Below are 23070 nucleotides of genomic sequence, written 5' to 3'. Positions count from 1 at the left end.
TGTCATGCTGCCTTTTCCCATCTTTTACAGAAATGGGTGGAAAATGAATAGTAATAAGCAGCAGGGTTCTCATAAATGTCATCTAGTTGCGACCAAGATGGAAACCATTAGATGCGACAAAGGCAGTGAAGACAGAACCTGGGCCGGAGAAGAACAAAGGTTAAAAAGTGCACGTGGAATGCTGGGGAATTCTCAGCTATTTTATCTAAATGCTGAAATGTAATTTGGGATTCTATAATTTTTTAAACCTCTTTGGGAATGGCAGCCCCTCGCCCTGCACTTAACAAATAACCTCTCGAGGAGTTGTCACCCCAGAGGCTAGTCGGTCTGTGTTTTGCTTTGCTGCCCTTTGGGTCTGGGCAGGGCTGCCACTCAGAGAGGCTGGTCCCAAAGGCCTCTGAATGAAAGCAGTGACCTGTCCCCGCCCCGGCAAGTCAGGCAACACCCCCTCCCCCTCCCCCTTCTACGGACAGGGCTGAGATTTATAAAAGTCCGGTATCATAGCCTTGCTTTGTTAGGTATTTCCTTCCTGGCTGAAGGAGGGGAGGGCTTCCATTAGAAGAACAAACTCTCCAACAGCTATAAATTCTTCATCTCCGCAAAGATCTGAATCCTCAACAATGCAAAGGATAAAATAAAACACAACAAAGATTGCTCTCACTGAAAAATGCCATTGCACCGGGAGACGAACCCCCAGGAGCCTCCAGCACCCCCAGCCTTGACAGACGCCCGTGCTGGGAGGGTGACCTTACGAACAGGAAGCCGGCTCTGCCCAAAAGCTCTCTGAAGCTCACCAGTGGCTGTTTGGAACACCTTCCTTATTGTTCTGACCCTGCCTCGTCATTCTGCACTTGGCATTAAGTCTCCCAGGAGGGCCTGCAGCTGCAGGCCGGGCTGGGGTCAAGGAGAGGGAATCTCTGTGACAAGGCAACAGGCAGCAGCCAAACCACACATAAAGATGCCCCCACCAAGTCAGCCCATTTCCCAATGAACTACCTACAAAGCAAGGCAGAAACCAAATCTGAGGAACCAAGACACCCCTGGCACGTGACCAGTTCTAGAGTAAAAACATGCTGTCAGTCTCTGTACACAGGTTAAATATGAACCTCAAATTACCAAGGAATTTTTTTATAGAAATAAAATGCGTAATTGCCACTAAATGGGACTTCACACGTGACCAAAATTCTTTTCCATCCTTCAAATCCATAAAGGAATTGCAAAGTAACTAAGATTCTGTCACTTAAGCATTCATTTCAATGCTCTATCAAGACCAAAGGTATAGCATAAATATATTACAATAATTAATACCAACAATCAGCTCATCACAACCTTTGCAGCATATCGTATCTGTTGAACACTTAGAGCTGCCGAGCTCTGGGCAAAAGACTATGGGTGAATTCTTATTTAAGCTTGACAAGAATCCTTCGAATTAGAAGATTATGATGTCCATTTTATTGAGGTGAAGGAACTGAGTCACAACAGTTACATCATTTGCCCGGAATCATAAAGCTGATTCAGTGTCAGTTAGAAATTAAACCCAAGCAGCCGAAAGAACCTGGAGGCATGCTCTCAATCAGAATAGGAAGATCCTGATTATCGGAGAGTTTTGGTCCTGGTTCTGCCACCCATTCACTGTGAAACCTTGATGAAACAATTAAATTTCTTTGGACCCTCAACTATCTGCACCTATACCATAAGCTTATTAGTCTCTTTCAGTGATATGCTTTGTGATTCTAAGGATCCTAGGTTTTTAGAACTTTTAAAGAAGGATAAGAAAATAGTGCAATGTGAGATGACTGGACAAGATGGCAGAACAGAAGGACCTTGAGCTTACCTCTTCTCACAAGCAAAACAGGAAGATCCTGACATATTTTAATAATATACTCTGACACTTGTAAACTGCTTCCTACATGATGCTTCATGGCCCTTCAAATTCATAAATTAATTTAATATACAACTAACTTCTGGGATTTCCCTGGCGGTCCAGTGGTTAAGACTTTGCCTTCCAATGAGGGGGGTGCAGGTTTGGTCCCTGGTTGGGGAGCTAAGATCCCACATCACATGCCTTAGGGCCAAAAAACCAAAACATAAGACAGAAGCAATATTGTAACAAATTCAATAAAGACTTTAAAAATGGTCCACATCAAAAATCTTAAAAAAAAAAAAAATATATATATATATATATATACACACACACACATACATACAACTAACTTTTACGAGGCAAGTACCACTCATCCTGGTTTTGCAGATGAGGAAAATATGGTCCAGAGAAGTTGAACAAGTCACCTAAGGTCACACAGCTAGTGGGAGGGAGGATAGGATTTGAAGTCAGGGAGTCTGGCTGGAATCTGAGTTCTTAATTCTCACACTTCTGCCCCTAAAAAGTCTCCTTTAAAAAAATATCCAACTAATCAAACAGACTATGAATGTTGTTTCAGAACAAGGGTACTAGAAAACACTTTTCTTCTCCTGAAGAACTGTTACGCTTTCTCCCACAGACAGTAAGAATAATCTGTAATGACTGTTTCCTTCTAATTCTGGTCACACAGCATCCTAAGGCCAAAACAGTAGCTCGACCTAGTAAACATTCAGGACATTATGGCAGGAATATCCCTGCTCTTCCTCATGTCCTATTCCTGACTTTTTTCCCTTTTCTTATACGTATTAAGTCAAGTAACCCTCTTCAAATCCTTTGAGGAATAATGTGTGCTATAAATAATTCAATTTAAAAACAATTTCCTAAAATATGGATGACATAAATCATGTTTCATACAGACTTTGTGCCAAAAATGCATCAGAAGATCACAGCTTTGACCAGCTGTCACTTCTGAAGTGTGCTGAGAATGCTCACATTTTGGACAGATCCTCTTACACACCAAATTATTTAAAGCATGTACAACGTGCTGCTCCTTCCTTCTTCTCTCCTCAAAGGGCTGGGCGTGGGCTGAGGAGAACAGAGTTATGGGCAGGACCCCATGTGAGGGGTCAGTGTTAAAAGGGGGGCAGTTTCGACAAAACCATCCTACACAAGTTGAGGTCCAGGCTCAAAAAAAGAGAATCCAAATATCACTGCGGTAAGAATTTGAAAGAATCAAGGATGATTTTTCCGTGGGAGAGCAGGTGAACCACGTGCAGTCCTGTTAGGAGGGAGTGACCAAAAGAACAAGCAGCCGTGTTTGTGGGTAAAGATGCTCTAAGCTACCAAAATGTAGACGAGCACATGATTTTATGTTGAAAGCCCAAGTTTTGTTTTTGTTTTTTTTAATGAATAGGAAGGAACTCACTAGAACAAAGGCCTCTGTGGACAGCGAAAGCCGTAAGATGAGGGTGGAGCACAGGGTCCTGGTAAGCAGTCAAGCTACCAGTGCATCTACACCTGAAATGCCCCTGCAGGTTTCTACGGGCCCCCGCTCCTTGCCCCTCACCTGCCCCGTAGGACAGGGACGCACAGGCCCACTGATTCCTGCTGGCCTCTCAGCAGAGGAAAGGTCTCCAGAACACACCCACGTCGGGGGCAAACCCCAGGGGTCTGCTAGAGCAGGAAGGGGGCAGGGTGTGGACAAACCCAGTCCCTTTGGTTCTTACCCCCCACATCCTCTCTATTGTTAGGGTGACCCCACGCCCATCCCCCTCCTTCCAGAGCCTGCATTACCCCCTCCCCCAGTACCTACATGACCCCCTTCCCCAGTGCCTACATTACTCAACTTTGTCCCTCCCTTTGCACCGTCCTGGGTTATTCCCCAGTTCCCCTCCATTCAGGGTCCAGAGCTCCCCCCTCCCATCCTCTCCAGGGTTCTGGGTTATCCACCCTTCCCCTCCCTTCCTAGGTCCTGGGTTGCCCCCTCCATCCAGGATCCTGGATCACCTCTGCCCCCCCAATTCTGGGTTATCCCCTCCCTCATAGACTCTAAGGTCCTGGGTTACCCCTCTTTCATGTTTTCATGCTACGGACAACCAAGAACTTCTACCTTCGTAGGTCGTGGGTTGCCCCCTCCATCCAGGATGCTGGATAACCTCTCTCCCCCCCAATTCTGGGTTATCCCCTCCCCTCATACCCTCTAAGGTCCTGGGTTACCCCTCTTTCATGCTAAGGACAACCAAGAACCTCTACCTTGTTTAGGACTGACAGAAACCTGGATTTCCACCAATCTTACTGTACTTTCCTAAAGCAAACACCAGCAGAGGAAGGAAGGCCTGGACAAGGGTTTCCCAACAGCAGTGCTGGTGAGGGGCTCAGGAGCTCCAGAAAAACCGGGTGTCTTCAGTGTACGAGACAAGTCACTTGCTTTTCTCTACAAGGTACATTTAGTAAATTCCTTCACACAAATTCTCCACATGCCCCAACAAGCAAGAGACCAATTCTTTTCTTTCCAGTCTCTCGCCTGAATTCTGCCCTGAGATGTACCTAACCTGTGTGAAGGCCAAACTGAATCCAGTAAGTCTCAAGCGTTCTTTAAATTCTCACCAAACAATAGCCCTCCTCTCTCCAAAAAACCTAAGGTAAAATCTGAATAAACAAAGGGTTATTTTTAAATCAGCAACAAGGCATCCTGCCGCCTGGCATGCATGCACCGAGTTCTGGGGTGGCTTTGGGTGTGATGAGCTCTGCTGTCCGTGGTCCCTGCAATAAGAGAAGGACACCTCACCCCCAGAAGGACAGGCCCCAGAGTGGAAACTGAAGCAGCTGTACGGAGACGAGAGGGAAACTTTTAAGACATCAAGGACAAAGTACAACTCATTTCCTGGCTTCCTGGCCCCGTAAGGAAACAGATGTGAGGACCCCTCCCCCAAGACTGGCCTGGAAATGCCCACACCCCAGCTGACAGGCTGGGCCTGAGACTCAAGTCCCATCCAGCATTCCGTGCAGAATTAGAGAAGAGTGACCTGTGATCAGCATACATGCTGGCCTAAACTGCCTGTGCGAACTATGATAATGGAGGGCCACGCAGCTAAATACTGGGGAGAAGACTTCAGCCCTTCTTAGAAAGAGAGGAAAATACGGTGTTGTTAACAGCTTTGGCAATAAAAACGTAGTGTTTCCAATGATTCAACTTCTTTGGAAAGTATTTACCAACTAAAAGAGCACGGACAACATAAAAGAACACTTGGCATGAAACATTTCCGCCAGACGTCTACCTCCCTCTGACGGGGCCTCTCAGGTCAGAAATTAGGGAAGGGCAGCCCTTGGGAGCAGCCGTATGACAGGCGGGACAGCGTCCTGTCCGTCTGTGGAGCCCACGGCTCCAGGCCTGCCGCAGACCAGCTGTGAAGCAGCGAGAAGGATTTCCGAGGAACAACAGTGTGAGGGCGCAGCACATCGGGGCAGTGGGCAGTCGGGCGGGTGACGCAGGGAGGCAGACGTTATGGACACACAGATGGGGCTGGCACGGTCCATCCTGGCCTGTCAGCCGTGCCCACACCACGTGTGGCTGCTAATAGCTGCGTGTCCCAAAAGATGTAACCCAGCACCCAGCCACACTGCTGCCTGGGACGAAGGCATCTCAGCCAGCCTGGAATCCAGCAGGACGTGACCTGCGCAACGACAGACACGAAGACACCAGAGGACTGGGTCCCGACGGGCAACTGGGCTCCTTACCTCTCCCCTCCAACAACACAATTTCTCCCAAATTATCCTGCAAAGTGAGTGTCACCTACCCTAAAAGTTACCTAGCTTTGTTTTCTCTAAACCCGCTGGTCCGCTCATTCAACAGCTATGTGACAAGCACCAGGCAAGATCAGTGGCTAGTGGCTACCTGGCTGGACAGCACAGAACGCAAGCATTTCCATCACCACAGAAAGTTCTACTGGACAACACGAGACCAGACACAGTGACCACACATAGAGATGAGCACAAGAGACCTGGAAAGTTCTGCCCTCCTGAAGCCCACAACTTGGGGACGACAAGCTTTCATCAAATAAGCAACACCAACAATCGAATTTATCAGTCATAAGTACTACGAAGGGAACTGCAAGGTGACCCCAAGGGGCTGGAGCTGGGAAGGCTTTGCTTACAAGACAGGCAAACTTGCTGAAACAGAAAGGCCTTTGTGCCCCTGTAAAGAGCGTGAAGTTCTGCCCAGAGACAGACAATAGGCTCACAGACTTGAGAGTGGCCTAGAGTTTGGAAGCACAGTTCCTCTGACAATTCACAACACCATGAGGTCACCAGTTAAGCATTTCTGATCATTTCAGTTTGGGCAGATTCCCATCACACACTGACAAGGAAACAGTAACTTGGTTAGGTCAAGACTTCGTGGGAGCCAGTACTTGCTTGTCATGGCTGTGGAATGCCTGAAACAGAGATAACACAAAGCATCTGATGCGTTCTTGTCATGGTTCAGTCTGCCCGGAGACCATGGGATCAAGGCTGTCCGACCAAGAGTGTGAACGTCACAAGCAAAGGGTCTCGGCTGCCTCGTGGGCGGAGCTGCTTGGTGGAGATGCACCCCAAGCCCACTGCGCAGTAGCTCCGAGCTTTCTCCTTACGCCACCCCCTCCACCTGAGTGTCACACTCCTTCAACTGCGTGAGCCCGAGGAGAAGCGCTGAAGAACTACAGGACTGATTTTTGAAGGGCTGGATCTAGACATCAAACAGACATAAAAAGCAAATGGCTCCAAATGCTGGTGGAAAAGGAAACTTACATAAATTAGGCCCTCTGCTCTCCAAAACCAGTAGAGATACAGGCATAACTCATTTAATTGCACTTTGTAGATATTGCCTTTGCTCACTTTGCCTTGGTGTCATGTTTTGGTAATTCTTGCAGTATTTAAAATTTTTTCATTATTATTATATACTCGTTATGGTGATCTGTGATCAGTGATCTTTGATGTTATTATTGCAAAAAGATTACAACACACCGAAGGCTCAGATGATGGTGAGCATTTCTTTAGCAATAAAGTATTTTTAAATTAAGGTATATATGTTTTTTAAAGACGTAAAGCTATGACACACTTAACAGACTACAGTACAGTGTAAACGTAACTTACATGCGCTGGGAAACCAAAAAATTTGTGAGACTCACTTTTACTGTGCCATTCACTTTATTACGGCGGTCTGGAACCAAAGTCACCATATATCGCCAAGGCACATCTGTATCCTGCAACTTTTCTTAAAACTCTGAGTTTACTGCAAGAAACCCCAAAGTAAACATTGTTCCCATTTTAGATGAACGTCTTAAAAATCTACTCTGGACACTGTCTTGTCTCTTTATACCTAAGGCAGGAGCCACCCCCTTTCGGGACACTGTTTGGTGACTCCAGGTCACCAGCAGGGAGACGCTCAGGGCACTGAAGGCATACAACTGAGCCTACTGCCATCACCTCCACGCGGATGGGCCTGGGTGACAGGGGGCCTCCCGTGGGGCTGCGCCCCCTGTGCTCCCTCCTCCCCGGCTGTCCGCCGTCATTATCTCTCACCGATGACCTGCTGCTTCCAGTCGGCAACAGGCACGAAAGCTCCCCCGGGATGGCAAGGGTCCCTCCCGGCAGAAAAGTGGAGGAGGACTTTGTGCACCGATTTAGCGCTCCCACCTCCTGGACGGGGCGGGGAGAGGACAGATGGGCGGGTAGCTGCGCTCCAAACAGGGCGGCGTAGCACGGCACAGAAACCAACGGGCCCTTCAAAGATGGGCACGTGAGCCAAGAACACACCCTGGAGACCCTCTCTTGGAGCCCCATCAGCTGGCATTTTAAAGCCAAGCTGTTCATAGCTAACCCACACTGAACAGACTTGTAGGAACTCACACAAGGGTCAAATAGAAGTAAGGAACTGCATTTATTCACACACAGCGTCTGGTTGTCCCGTCACCTGCCCACACCCCACACACGATCACTCTTGGGATCCTACCCCCTCACTGTGGTTGGAGACAGACAAGCTCCATCCTAGAGTGTTTTAGACACAAAGCACCACTGACCACACCCAGGAAAGAGGATCAAACAAACCAGGAAGCAAAACTATCGCTTTCACTCTGAGGGTCCCTAGCAGTTAGAAAGAGCACACAGAGCAGCTGCTGGGGACCCACCAGCCAGCGGCTTGGCAAGAACAAGGACGATGAGCTGACCCATCCACTCAGGCTGTCATCCGCACCGGGGCCTTCTCTTCCAGACGGCACGTGGGGTCAGGTAATGTGGACCCTGTGTGGCCAAATCCCAAACACAGACCTCACAATCTGGGCAGTGCAGTAGACACTCGTGCAAAGCCCCATATTTGCAGATGTTTTCTCATCTAAAACCTCCTCCTCGGGCTTCCCTGGTGGCACAGTGGTTAAGAATCTGCCTGCCAATGCAGGGGACACGGGTTCGAGCCCTGGTCCAGGAAGATCCCACATGCTGCGGAGCAACTAAGCCCGTGAGCCACAGCTACTGAGCCTGCGCTCTAGAGCCCATAAGCCACAACTACTGAGCCTGTGTGCCACAACTACTGAAGCCCGCGTGCCTAGAGCCCATGCTCCGCAACAAGAGAAGCCACCACAATGAGAAGCCCGCGCACCGCAACGAAGAATAGCCCCCACTCGCCGCAACTAGAGAAAGCCCACGCGCAGCAACGAAGACCCAGTGCAGCCTAAATAAATTAATTAATTAAAAATAAATAAATAAAACCTCCTCCTCAAGATTTCAAAGTATTCCTCTGACAACCACAGACCTGGAAATCAGGAGGGTTTGTGGTAGCAGACACTGGTGGACATTTTTGAAAGAACACAGGAGAAAGGTATCAGATAGAAAAACGCGGAGCAGGCAAGATTGGTTTCACTGACATGCAGCCACAGAGCGCTGCTGGGGCCTCTAAGCCTGAGAAATAGTGCTTAGCTTTCTCTTGGTTTAAATTTTTCCAAAAGTCTCTCAAACGCCTGCCTGAGTTAATTCACGCTTAATGCCTGCTGAGGGAAGACGTGACCTGCTTCTCAGGCTGCAAAGTGGTCTGAAGGTTACGCATGAGGCTTTGGAAGGGAGAGGCTGAACTATTACTCATCCTTTCATCAAGGCTGATGGGCGTCTGTAGTTTCTCTTACATGCTTCTTTAGCCTGCAACCTAGCAGATTCTCAAGGGGGAAGGGAGGGAGGTGGTTACTGAAACTCAGCACTCGTCATCTCGAGACAAAACAAACTGCTCACACAGAGCCTTCCGATGGAGCCCTTCTCTGCTTCTCTGGACTTTCTCTTCCAGAAAGAAAACTCAACTCTAATATTAAAGATTGGAGATTCTTATTTGAGCTACGTGAGGGCTGTCACTGTACTACTACTAGCACTGGCCCTCATCATCACCACCACCAGCTCCTCTCATTACTGGCACTGCAAGGCCGGCACTTTAGACAGCTTCTCACAGAGCTGCTCTATTTGTCCTGAAGCCACGAAACCACCTGGGTGCCCTGTTAGGAAAGGAGAGTCTTGGACTCACCCTAGACCTAATGAATCAGAATTTCTAGGCTCAACTGCCCCAGGGGTTCTGATCATTGGGAACATTTGGCCAAGACTATCTCATCTCATTTAGTCTTCACTGCAATCCTAGAAAAACTTATTTACCTCCTTTGACAAGGAGGCAAAGTTACCTGCCCGAAGTTGATAACCAGGCAACGGAAGGCAGGGATTCGGACCTTCTGGCTAAGCACAAAGAAAGTCACGTGCTAACCTGCCCAGCTGTCCTGCTGCCTGCAACACAATAGGAAGTGGTAGCAGCTTTCCTTTTATCAAATTACAGAGCAGTCCGTGCTGTGGTACAGAGAAATGGGTGGGGGAAAGACTCCAGAAGGAATTAAGGCCAGTATTTACATCCACACACGTGTACCCCAAGCATAATCCAATCCCGTCTAGGGGTCCTGCGCTCTCGCTGAACCCCAGGTCATGCCACCTCTCCTCCTGCCGGGACCCCCATGGCCCACATCACCACAACTAGCAACTGTAAGCCCCACGCGTGTGCATGATGGCAACCATGGGTTGGGGGGTGAGCACCTGTGATACCCACCAGGAAACTCTGAGGCTTTTCCTAATAAGTATGAGTTAGCTGATGCACTCTACACACTACCATTTGGCTTGTTAGGAAATAAGTGAGAAGCATTTGGAAATAAATCTCTGCAGGAGACACTGAAGTCATATACACTATGTATATACACAGGACACAGCCTGGAAATGCATATTAAACACCTCTGGTTACATCTATTAAACAACAACTGCTAACAAAGTCTTACATTTCTAACACCAATTCAGTCGAATGGAAAATTTCAAAGCGGTGTTATTTATATTAATCTGACAAGTATCCAACTGAGATGTACTCGCCCCAGGCTTCCTTCCTCCACTACAGCTCAACACACACCCGCACACCCTCGGAAACTGACTTGTTAGCTGGTATTCAGTATTTTAAGCAGGCTCCATGGGGACTGAGTCCTACTCTCCTTCCAGAAGGCAGGCCAGAGCCTTCCTTGCTGAGCACCTTTGATTCACCTGAACATGGGGCTGGAAGTTCCCGCTCTGCTCACTCTGCACGGGTCACAGGAAGACCAGATTGGTTAGGACATGAGAAAACTCAGCAAAGCAGAAACCACTACCTTATTTGGGTATTTCTAGCTGACATTCATCACATGCACAGAAACTGCTGGTAAATCCAAAATGATTCAAATTGCACTTGCTTCCAGAAAAGTTTTACTAGCCATTTGGGAAGTTTTAAAAGCTCTTAACTTCAAAGGCCTTGTGATAAAATAACAATAGGACTAGATGCATCCCAAGTCATTCTTAAGACAATTAGGCCAAAATGCGGGCTAAAACGTCACGAAGCTACTTGGCCCCAACTACAAACAGTGGAACCATAATTACCTGTTTCTCCCCACAGTGTGTCGGTGCCATTGATGTCTATTTCATGTTCCTTTTCCAGTCCCAGCAAGCACTGGACCACCTGTCAGAAGTGGCAAGGTGATTTAATGAGTTCTCAAAGCCATACGTGCTTATTGTATCCTATGTATCCAAGGAGAGAGTGTGTTGTTTTTTAACCATGATTATCTTATGCTGCACAAGGAGAGAAAACATAATGAAAACGGTTTTCCAGCATTAATTCATATGCTATTCACATTTTCGCTTTGAGAAGGAAAAGAACAAAAGACAGTGAATTTCGGCAACATTGTTCAGGATTACTAGGTACTCAGAATTCTAATGAATTCCAACATGACCCAAATATGCCAGCCTAATCAACAAAGGACAAGGGAGATCATACACAGTGCAGTTGCTGCATAAATCGCCAGAAGATGGTGAATCTCTTTTTTCACAAGGAAGGAAAACAAGGTAATGTACATACCTTTTCAGTAAAATAAAACAGTGCTGTTCCAAATTTCTCTACTGACAACATTATTCCTTTCCCTCTGTCAAAGAGCAGGCTGGGTCACAGGTGTGGAGGCAGGGGTGCTGGCCCGTGGGGAAACAGAAGTATCTGAGCCCCGAACCTGAGCCCACATCCACCCCGTTCGTGGGCAGTGACCAGAGAGCTCGCCGAAGCCATTTTCCAGTCTCTCAATCCACTCCCAGTAAAGGGCCCTACATCCTAGTCCTGAAAACCCGTGAATGTTACCTTACATGGCAGGAGGGGATGTGCGGATGTGATTACGAATCTTGAAATGGGATGATTATCCTGAATTATCCAGGTGTAAACTTGATCTACACTTGATAAGAACACAGCTGTTTATAAGAGGGACAGGAGCAACCGAGGTCAGAGGAAGGAGAGGTCAGGAGACAGGAGCCTCAGTTAGAGTGGCACACTCTGAAGACAGAGGCAGGGTCACACGCCAAGGAATGAAGGTAGCTTCTAGAAGCTGGAGAAAACAGAGAGACTCTCCTCTGGAGCCGCCAGAAGGAACACTGGCTTCCTGACCCAACTTAATTTCAGCCTCCGACCTCCAGAACAGGTTGTTTTAAGACACTGAAGTCTGCGGACACTTGTTACAACAGCATGAGGAAACTAATACACCCTTCAAGTCTTTTGGTGAACAAATCCTGTCCTTTTCCATGAAACAGTTACTGGATGTACTGCAGTTGCTTTTCCGCAGCTCCTCGCAGCCGGCTTTAAAACAAGCTGAGGCCAAGGTCATGTCCATTGTGGCTTCCCTGTGCTCCCTGAGATGATTTTGCACATTCTGGACCCACAAAGATTTAGGGAACAGTTTAAAAACATCTACATTGAAATAAGTGTACTTAACGCGCTCTCTCTGAATCTATGTATATGGGTATTTAAAAGTATTTATTTACATTTTTATTTTAAAGGAATTATAATAAACCCACCACATGGTAACATTTAACACATTTTTATGAAATGTGTATTTTTTCATTTTTATGAAATGAGTATTTTCTCCCAAGCTAAAACATATAGATAAGTTGACTTGACTGGCATCGTTTCACATTTTTGTAACTCTCTTTTATGTCTGTATTAAGAAAAGACAGCTGCGTTTTCTTATATGCTTCTGCATTCAACTTATTGCAATATATTGTGTTGGCTGAAGTAGTGTATATGTATATTTTTGATGTTTTAAATGCCAACAATAAGCTAGCAGTGTGTGCATGTATCTGCTCTAGTGTTTTAAATGCTAAAAGTCAGCCAGCTGGCTTTGCAACCAAATTCACGTTTTAGTCATTGTGGGGAAGAATCTTACCAAACATTGGCAACTCTATAACTGCTTGAAGATACGTAATACAGTGTAAGAAATACAGAGAGAGAGAGGGTAAAATATTATTAAATTCACAGACACACGGGTCAGGAGATGCCAATGAAATCTTCAAATCGAGGAATACTGACACCTACCAGAAGTTAAGTGCTCAGTGTAACTACGGCATGAAGTTTTCCTTCAGTGCAGGAACTGCGAATGATAAGCACTCTTTCACGCTACCAGAGCGCTTAAGTTCTATTTTTAAAAAGCCTTCAAATACTCAAGAACTAGTTTATAATTAGGATTCCATGTGATTGCTGTTAAAATATCACAAGGACAAAAGAATGAATCAGAGGGGAAAAAGGTAGACAGCAGAGCTAGAGGGTAAAAATAGAACAAGGAAGGAAGAGGGGAATAAACTAGGAAGAGCAGAGAATGCACACCGCAGAGGGGCTCCACGTGCGAGCCTCCGGCCCCCACAGGGCCAGCACCTGAGACGGTGGGCACTCCCCTGTGTTTTCACTCACACGACAGGCCTGATAACAACAGAAGATCTTTACACGTGGTGAAACCCTCATTTTCTATCATTCCTTTGGTGCATCACAAGCTAGCAACTCAGAAGAAGATGGATGCAAAACGCCCGACCCACTAGGCTACACGGGGCTCCCAGTTTCCCAGGAAGGGCCCTGGCAGCCCCACTCACCGAGCTGTGGCCCATGCTGGCGGCCGCTGTCAGTGCCTGCTGCAGGGCCTGGCTCTTCCTCAGCACGCCTGGCTGGGGTGGGCCCACGGACCACTCACAGGTCAGCAGGTAGCGGAGGATGTCGCCGTGGCCCCTCAGTGCGCTGTGGACCAGCGCGCACTGGCCTTTCTTATCCAAGTGGTCCACCTGGGCGGGGGGGGGAGGGAGGGGAAGAGCAGGGGAAGGTCACGGTTTAGCATCACTTTGTCACAGTGCCCCACATACGCTCTGCACAAACCCCATCCCACTGCAGATGTAAGGGGATAATGTCCCAGTATGTCTCTCTGCAGAGTGTCTGTCTGAATTACTCTGTTGTAATTAATGCACTGTTCCAGGCCTCGAGTTCCCTCTGTACAACTAGTGATCACAAGACATCCTCCTTGCAAATGACTCAGAGCTCCAAGTTCTCTGGGAAGCAGGTATGAGGACAGACCCAAACCTATACTCCCCAACCTTGGTAACTTGGGCGGAGTATTCTAAATCTGCCGTGACAAGCTATGACTTGGGGAGTAGAGCAGTTCTTTGCTTACTGAGACAGGAAAGCCAGCGAAAGGAAGGGATCTGGAAAACCCAGCTCTGAACGAGGAAGAGCAGGAAGGGACCCCAAGCGGCATTTTATTGGGGAAGGCAGGTGACCCAGGACGTGTCAGCATGCCAAGTGTGGTCGCAAAGCCAGGACGGCCGGCTAGCCACAAATGGGGAGTACCTAAGTGCTGCATACCCCCTAATGGGGCAAGAGGCAGCACACAACACATCATTCCCTGTCTAAGCCTGGAAATATTGGGCTGGAAGAGGATTCAGGGTCCAGCCCTGCTTGCAAATTCTGAGGATGCTCTACACCTCGACCCAGAGGCTTTGCAAGAGCCACTACACAAGCCATCCCCTCCTACAGAGCCTTCAGCGAGCCTCCGGATAAGGCCCAGCCACGATTCGGCAGTGGAAATGGAGGTGTGGTGATGAGCAGTAATGAACCCACTGGGAAGGCTTAACAGCAACATTTCCCTTCTTCCACGAGCTAAGGGTGACCTGTCCCAAATGCTTTATTTTTGAGAGAAAAAACCAAAAAGACTCCCATAGTTACTATAAGCCTAATGTCTTCTCGTTGAACTTTAAGGATCCTAACTATAAAGAAGAAAGACAAATATCAGTGATTTACTTCTACTGTTGTTCAAAAGTACCTTCTCCCTTCCCCAATGAAGTGCTTATAATAAACCTAAACAGAGTTTACTGTGAACTTGGCACTGTTCTCACTTAATCTCTTAACATTGATAGTCCTCGAGTAACCCGCTAAAAACATAGTTACTTCGTATTGTTAATATATTGATTTACTTAGGCTCACACAACAGCCCTGTGGTAGGTCCTGTTGTTATACCCATTTTACAGATGAGAAGCCTGAGGCACACAGGCTCAACAACTTGCCCAACGTCCCAGCTGGCAGCTGGAGAAATAAGGATTTGGGGCCTTCTAGTGTTCCTGCAACCATATGCTTAAGCACATGCCTTCCAAGACCCATAGAACTCATTTTATTGTTTAAAAAAAAGAAAAAAAAAAGACATGAAATAGAATAAGAAGAAAGGAGAAAAAAAATCAAACATTTATATCTTTTCAACCAATCCAGTGCTGTGTTAAATTCTGTGGTAAGTTCCAGGGCAGCACCCGCAGGCTTTTGAAAGGATGGCCTTACTCAGGCTGCTGGTGGTCAGGAGCCTCCCCTTGGGCAGGATTAAGCAGAGTTAAGAGCTTCGAACAAAACACACGGCCCCTCTCTTTCTCGGAGGTGACACACACACCCACGTCAGGCTACATCACACAGTGTCTGGAGCCTGTAGCTCCACCTTTTCTGTTTATGTGGTGATTTCTGTTCACTGCAACTTGACGAAGCAGAGACCAAAGGGAGCTTGGCCCAGAAAATGAGAATTCTACAAGCAATGGAAGACCCCTCCCACCTTCGCCCCTGCCTCCCCCGCCGGAGAAGCCTGCGGCTTACCCTCGCCCCCTTCTTGGCCAGCAGACACACCAGCTTCATGTGGCCGGCAGCGGCCGCGTAGCAGAGGGCAGTCATGCCGTTCTCCGACGTGCCGTCCAGGCAGGCGCCAAATTCCAGGAGCAGAGTGACCACCTCCTCGTGGCCGAGGTGAGACTGGACGCACAGGATCGGGGCGTTATTTAACACTTCGGTCCTGTAGTTCACGTTGGCCCCTCCCAAAATTAGGAGACGGCTCACCTGTTGGAGAATGTCCCCCAACAAGATTAATTTCTCACGTAGATGTCAGTCACAACGACATCGGTGGAGAAGGGTGGTATTCTTGATCCAGTGGTTCTCAAACCTGAGTGTGCACCAGTGTGACCTGCACATGCGCTGAAAATGGACATTCTTGCCGGTGGGAATGTAAAATGACACAGCTGCCACAGAAAACAGTGTGGAGGTTTCTTAAGATCCAGCAATCCCCCTCTGGGTACATATCCAAAGGAAATGAAATCAGGATGTTGGTATCTGCACTGCTGTGTTACGGAAGCACTATTCACAATAGCCAAGAGATGCAGGTGAACTAAAAGGTCAACAGATGAATGGAAAAAAGTGATATGTAAATACATACAGCGGAAAATCACTCAGCCTTTAAAAGGAAGGAAATCCTGTTACATGCCACAGCACAGATGAACCTTGAGAACATGAGGCTAAGTGAACTAAGCCAGCCACAAAGAGACAAATACTATATGATTCCACTTATACGAGGGACATAAAGTAGTCAAATTCATACAGACAGAAAGTAAAATGGTGGCTGCCAGGGGCTGGGAAAAGGGGGAAACGAGAATTGTTTAATAGGTATGGAGATTTAGTTTTATTCTGGAGACCTACTGTACAATAATGTGAAAATATTTAACACTACTGAATTCTGTCCTTAAAAATAGTTAAGATGGTACATTTTATTTTATGTTTTTTTAAATCACAGTTAAAAATTTAGAAATGCACATTCTCTGGAATCAGACCTCTGTATTCAGTAGGCCTAGGGTAGGGCCTGAGAATGTGCCTTTTTAATGAATTCCCCCCAGGTGATACTGATGCTGTTGGTCTGGGGACCACACTTTTTTTTTTTTTTAATTAATTTAATTTATTTATTTTTGGCTGCATTGGGTCGTCATTGCTGGGAAGGGGCTTTCTCTAGTTGCGGCGAGCGGGGGCTACTCTTCGTTGCGGTGCACGTGTTTCTCATTGCGGTAGCTTCTCTTGTTGCGGAGCACAGGCTCAGTAGCTGTGGCTCACGGGCTTAGTTGCTCCGCGGCATGTGGGATCTTCCCGGACCAGGGCTCAAACCCGTGTCCCCTGCGTTGGCAGGCGGATTCCTAACCACTGCGCCACCAGCAAAGTCCCAGGGGACCACACTTTTGAAAACCACTGTTTGATCCAAATAAAAACAGAAAATTCATTTTGGGGGGCAATGAAATAATCATCACAGGATTAAATAATTAACAGTGAGATAATAAAGCCAAAAGTGAACACAAATACTCTCTTTCCTTTACAAGGAATTGTACCTTCAAGAAAAAGCAGAACGCGTGAAAATGTTCACATGCTTGGGGCTGTCAGCAGCACAAGACTCATAGAAAGTCATCGGCTTTTTCTACCAATTACTACATCCACCTCCCACTTAACTCATTGGACCCAGATATCACGGGAAGTTTGTTATCTATAGGTTTTAAAATAAAATCACAGAATACCTTATGCAAATTTTAGCTATACTAATATCTTCTTCAAATCTCCAGGTCATTGGAAAAATGACACTCCTTTAAACACCTATTAAGATGCCCACTGCGTTTCTTCTAACAGTTCCCTTCAATGGTCCCGGATCGACATCAATCCCTCCCGACAGACCCTGGCCACTTCCGGGCTGCCCATTAGGTGTAAACACCACACAGACTGGGTTCTCTTATTTGACCGGAGACACATGGGATCATTAAAAGATACAGAAAGATGACAAAACACACAAAATTCAAGGTATTTCAATGACATGGTGTCCACAAGAGTAGCTGACAGAATATTTACAAAGTGATAGAAATTATTATTCTGGTGGCGACACCACACCTCAGAAGAGTGAGACAGCATACAGACAGGTTAGAACCCAAAGTGTAAAACCTGAAGCGGTCTGGGTCGCCACTGAAGCTTGAACCCCGGGTGACCCAGCCCTTCAGCTCCTTCTCTGACCTCATCTCCTAGCACCCTTACCCTCACTTCCCTGCACCGTGACCATGCTGGGTCTAACGCTTGTCCTATAACAATGGCAAGCAGGCCCTGGCCTCCTGGTCTTTCCCTCTTTCTCGTATAGTTCCCTCTGCCAGGAATAAATACCCTTTTCCATAGCTACAGATGACAAAGGATCACTTCCTATGGGTCCCTGCTTCAATGCCAGGACACCAGGGAGAAGTACCCCCATCCTATACAGAATGCTCCCAGCCCTCCCCATGCACACGCCCCCCCAACACACACACACAGGCCGACCCCGTACATGGCCATCTCCTCTGCACATTCCATTTCCTGGCTCAGCCCATGACACAAGATACTGGTTCTAAGACACAGAAGTTCACAGAGAAGAGAGGTAAACAAAGCCCCTTTATGGGTGAGGATGGCCCACGAGTCAGTTCCTTCCTGCCATTAGGACCATCACTTACATTTAAGGAAGGACCGCTTGAAGTTGGGGGGAGGGATAAATTAGGAGTTTGGGATTAACACATATACACTACCATATATAAAATAATCAACAAGGTCCTACTGTATAGCACAGGGAAGAACACTCAATATTTTGTAATAACCTATAAGGGAGAAGAATCTAAAAAATTATTTATATAAATAAATATATATATATATATGTATATATATATAACTGAATCACTTTGCTGTACACCTGAAACTAACACAACATTGTAAATCAACCATACTTCAGTTAAAAAAAAAAGGAAGGAAGGACGGCTTGTACCCAAGTGACCAGCACCCGCCTCGTCATTCACCCAATCAGGGGGACCATCTTTCAACCCCACCTGGGTCAGCACTAACCCAGCCTCCTGCAACAAACCAGCATGTGAGGATGGAAGGGCAGAAAAAACAGGGAGGAGAAACCAGGAGCACTGTCCCTGCCCCAACAGTGCCATGCGACGCTCAACCTCGGGCAAACTCATCCCTGCCAAGCTTGCTCTACCACCCTCCGTAGGTTTGCTCTTAAAAACAGCACAGACTCAAATAGGATGTGAAAGCATTTTAAAAGTGTAAGGGCTCAACAAAAGTAAGGGCTTTTGAGAAAATTATTTTCCTTTGAGTAACCGCCAACAGTATAGCAGGAATAAGACAGTGCTGCTGACACAGTTGGGGATTTTATCAAGGCCTAGGAAATCAGTTCTTAGGCAAGAGGAATTACAGAAGAACCGTAGCAGCTTTTTCAAAGCACACATAACATCACTGAGGGGCACGTCAGACTCTGGTCACCAAAGGACAGGCAGGAATTGTTTGTAAATTCCCAGGGTGACTTTGACAGCCAGCTACCCTCTCTCTCCCCTCTCCCACCAATCCCATTCCCTCTTCAGATTCATGAGCCTAAGAGAAAAAGATGATGAATTAAATAGTCTGAGTTCCCAATCAGCCCCTTAACTAACTTGCTGTGTGATTTTCAGAAAATTACTCAACCTCTCCGTGATTCAAGTGCCTCCTAAGAAAATGACAGGACACCACCCCAAGTTTCTACTGGACAGAAACTCTTTCCTAAGAATGTTGGAAGGTGTTGTTTCAGTGCTGTCTTCCTGCGTACTTTATAAGAAAAGTCTTATGGAAGGTATGTGCTTAGGGGCAGAGCTTTCCTAAAGCTATTTGTTATCAGTTCTCCATCTGCTTCTTCAGAAAGACATTTAGTTTGTTGGTGCAACGCTGCGGGTATTTTTACCACTTACCCCCCAATCAGTCTGTGGATCTACCCCGAACCCATGTTTCTTAACCTCGCTGCACAGTGAAATCACCTGGGAGCTTGCAAGTTTCCAAAGCCCCAGCCCCACCCTTGGAGATTCTGACTTGGCTAGGGCCCGGGGCTCCCGAGTGGTTCCAGCTGGCAGCCATGGCTGTAAACATGTCAGGTGCAGAGCGCACCTGCGGAAGGAGCGTGGGCTTGCTCAGCGGCAGGCACCCTTCCCCGCTGTGGGATCTGCGTCACCCTATCACTGCCCTCACCCTCAGTTTCCTCACCTGAAAGGTGGAGATAAAAACAGTTTCACCTCCTTGGGTTGTTGTGAAGATTAAAAAGGAACGTGCCACACACACAAAGCACTTAGCACAGCCCTCAGCATCCTGTAAGTGCTAAATAAATATTACTTGCTATTGTTACAATTACCTTTGATGGAATCTTTAGAAGAGACAAGGGACCTAGTCCCTGACCCCTGGAAGGCACAGGAGGGCGCTCTGCCCCAGGAACCTGGTGACCCGGAGGGTCTGGCCCCACTGGGCTGCTCACCAGCACAGAGCAGCAGGGAGACCTCATGCTTATTTGAGGGCAGATGTGGACCCATTAATGCCTCATGGTGGGCAGCTCCCCTTCACCACTACCAACCTGCACAGTCACAAGTTCTCAGGTGCTTACAGTAGAATCTCAGTTTCCAGAAAGAAGGTGAAATACAAATAAAAATGACTCACTTGACCATATAATAAATGCCAAGTATTCTCCCAAGAGCTTTAACATCTCAGTGAGGTTTCCCATCACTCTATGATGCAGGTTCTTTTGTTACCTTCATTTTACAGGTGAGAAAACTGAGGCTCAGAGCAGATAAGCCGCCAATTAGCCCTGGGCACAATGCTAATTAGTATCACAGAGCAGTCCAGCAGCCGAAGCAGCAGCTCTGGCTAAGATCACTCCGCCTTCGAGGAAGGGGTTTTAAATGGTTCTTCCTGTACATTTTCTCCCAATCACATGGAAATCGTCTGGTCATCACCACCACGAAGCTCTCCCTGGATAACACCTGGAAATGGCAATATTACCTATATACTTCTGGATTTGATGAATACAAGAAAATAAAAAAGGGGCTGGGGGGGGGTAGGCAAAAATGATGTGATCCTGAGGAACAGAAGAGGCACTGTCCAGCAGGGTCGTAAAGTGGGAAGCTCAGTTTTCTCCTTAAGTATGTTGGAGGTTCTCATCAATACAACCGGTGCAAATGTGTGCTGCCTAGTAGTTATGCAGAATATGACTGGATCCTCTGAGCCAGGGAAGTTAGGCCAAAGTCCATGCCTAGCTCCTGTCTCCTCCCCCGCGCCCCCAGCTCCAGCTCCAGCTGAGAGAAGAATCACAACCTTAATTCTCTTGAGCGCACAGCCTTCGGGAGCCTGTGGCTGGCACCCGGTCCCATGGGACTATGTGAGCAAAACAACCAGCTGGATGGGAGCCTGCAGGCACTGGCGGCAAGCACCCCAGTGGGCCAGCCAGGGCCCGGGCTGGCATGAGCCTGGCCCGGCAATGGGAGATCACATTGTTAGCAATCACAGGCATGCCACCAAAATTAAAATTCATCTACCAAGTAATCATTCGGGAGCAAGTCGCTGTAATGGACCAAAGTAGCAAACTGCAATTATTGCTCAAAATGACATCCCTTGCTGTAATGACAACATTTAATACTCTCTAAAAAAATTCCTTAATTGCATGCATAATTTTAAATTACTGTAATTTGTGCACGATTCTGTGAAACCCCCCCCTTTTTTTTTTCTTGAAAGATAAAACAAAACAGAAGAATAATGGAATGCCTTAAAATTCGGTAACCAAGTTATACAATTTGGGGGATAGCGTAGAGGTAGGTGACACTGGAGTTCTATATAAAACAAAGTAAAGACAGTTACAGAAAGACAGAGAAGATGAAAAGGCAGAGGGCTATGTACCAGATGAAGGAACAAGAAAAAACCCCAGAAAAACAACTAAATGAAGTGGAGATAGGCAACCTTCCAGAAAAAGAATTCAGAATAATGATAGTGAAGATGATCCAGGACCTCGGAATAAGAGTGGAGGCAAAGATTGAGAAGATGCAAGAAATGATTAACAAAGACCTAGAAGAATTAAAGAACAAACAAACAGAGATGACCAATACAATAACTGAAATGAAAACTACACTAGAAGGAATCAATAGCAGAATAACTGAGGCAGAAGAACGGATAAGTGACCTGGAAGACAGAATGGTGGAATTCACTGCTGCGGAACAGACTAAAGAAAAAAGAATGAAAAGAAATGAAGACAGCCTAAGAGACCTCTGGGACAACATTAAACGCAACAACATTCGCATTATAGGGGTCCCAGAAGGAGAAGAGAGAGAGAAAGGACCAGAGAAAATATTTGAAGAGATTATAATCGAAAACTTCCCTAACATGGGAAAGGAAATAGCCACCCAAGTCCAGGAAGCGCAGAGAGTCCCATACAGAATAAACCCAAGGAGAAACACGCCGAGACACATAGTAATCAAAGTGGCAAAAATTAAAGACAAAGAAAAATTACTGAAAGCAGCAAGGGAAAAACGACAAATAACATACAAGGGAACTCCCATAAGGTTAACAGCTGATTTCTCAGCAGAAACTCTGCAAGCCAGAAGGGAGTGGCATGATATACTTAAAGTGATGAAAGGGAAGAACCTACAACCAAGATTACTCTACCCGGCAAGGATCTCATTCAGATTCGATGGAGAAATCAAAAGCTTTACAGACAAGCAAAAGCTAAGAGAATTCAGCACCACCAAACCAGCTCTACAACAAATGCTAAAGGAACTTCTCTAAGTGGGAAACACAAGAGAAGAAAAGGACCTACAAAAACAAACCCAAAACAATTAAGAAAATGGTCATAGGAACATACATATCGATAATTACCTTAAATGTGAATGGATTAAATGCCCCAACCAAAAGACATAGACTGGCTGAATGGATACAAAAACAAGACCCATATATATGCTGTCTACAAGAGACCCACTTCAGACCTAGGGACACATACAGACTGAAAGTGAGGGGATGGAAAAAGCTATTCCATGCAAATGGAAATCAAAAGAAAGCTGGAGTAGCTATACTCATATCAGATAAAATAGACTTTAAAATAAAGAATGTTACAAGAGACAAGGAAGGACACTACATAATGATCCAGGGATCAATCCAAGAAGAAGATATAACAAATATAAATATATATGCACCCAACATAGGAGCACCTCAATACATAAGGCAACTGCTAACAGCTATAAAAGAGGAAATCGACAGTAACACAATAATAGTGGGGGACTTTAACACCTCACTTACACCAATGGACAGATCATCCAAAATGAAAATAAATAAGGAAACACAAGCTTTAAATGACACAATAGACCAGATAGATTTAATTGATATATATAGGACATTCCATCCAAAAACAGCAGATTACACGTTCTTCTCAAGTGCGCACGGAACATTCTCCAGGATAGATCACATCTTGGGTCACAAATCAAGCCTCAGTAAATTTAAGAAAATTGAAATCATATCAAGCATCTTTTCTGACCACAACGCTATGAGATTAGAAATGAATTACAGGGAAAAAAACGTAAAAAAGACAAACACATGGAGGCTAAACAATACGTTACTAAATAACCAAGAGATCACTGAAGAAATCAAACAGGAAATAAAAAAATACCTAGAGACAAATGACAATGAAAACACGACGACCCAAAACCTATGGGATGCAGCAAAA

At 46.3% G+C, this 23070-nt stretch overlaps 1 protein-coding gene across 6 annotated transcripts in view; it reads right to left on the bottom strand.

Moving 5' to 3' along the window:
- TANC1 (tetratricopeptide repeat, ankyrin repeat and coiled-coil containing 1) overlaps window positions 1-23070 on the bottom strand; it is a 251103-nt gene that overhangs the window by 17364 nt on the left and 210669 nt on the right. For all 6 annotated transcript variants that reach the window (XM_057551173.1, XM_057551172.1, XM_057551176.1 and 3 more), the window contains 3 exons: window positions 15351-15587; window positions 13325-13510; window positions 10808-10886 (listed from right to left, as the gene is read on the bottom strand). In XM_057551173.1, coding sequence (XP_057407156.1) covers window positions 10808-10886; window positions 13325-13510; window positions 15351-15587 — 502 coding nt within the window. The remainder of the gene's footprint in view (window positions 1-10807; window positions 10887-13324; window positions 13511-15350; window positions 15588-23070) is intronic.

Source organism: Balaenoptera acutorostrata, chromosome 8, assembly GCF_949987535.1.
Source record: "Balaenoptera acutorostrata chromosome 8, mBalAcu1.1, whole genome shotgun sequence".
Taxonomy (NCBI): Eukaryota; Metazoa; Chordata; class Mammalia; order Artiodactyla; family Balaenopteridae; genus Balaenoptera; species Balaenoptera acutorostrata.
The sequence above is the reverse complement of the archived record's forward strand: the minus strand, read 5'-3'. Positions and strand labels throughout refer to the sequence as shown.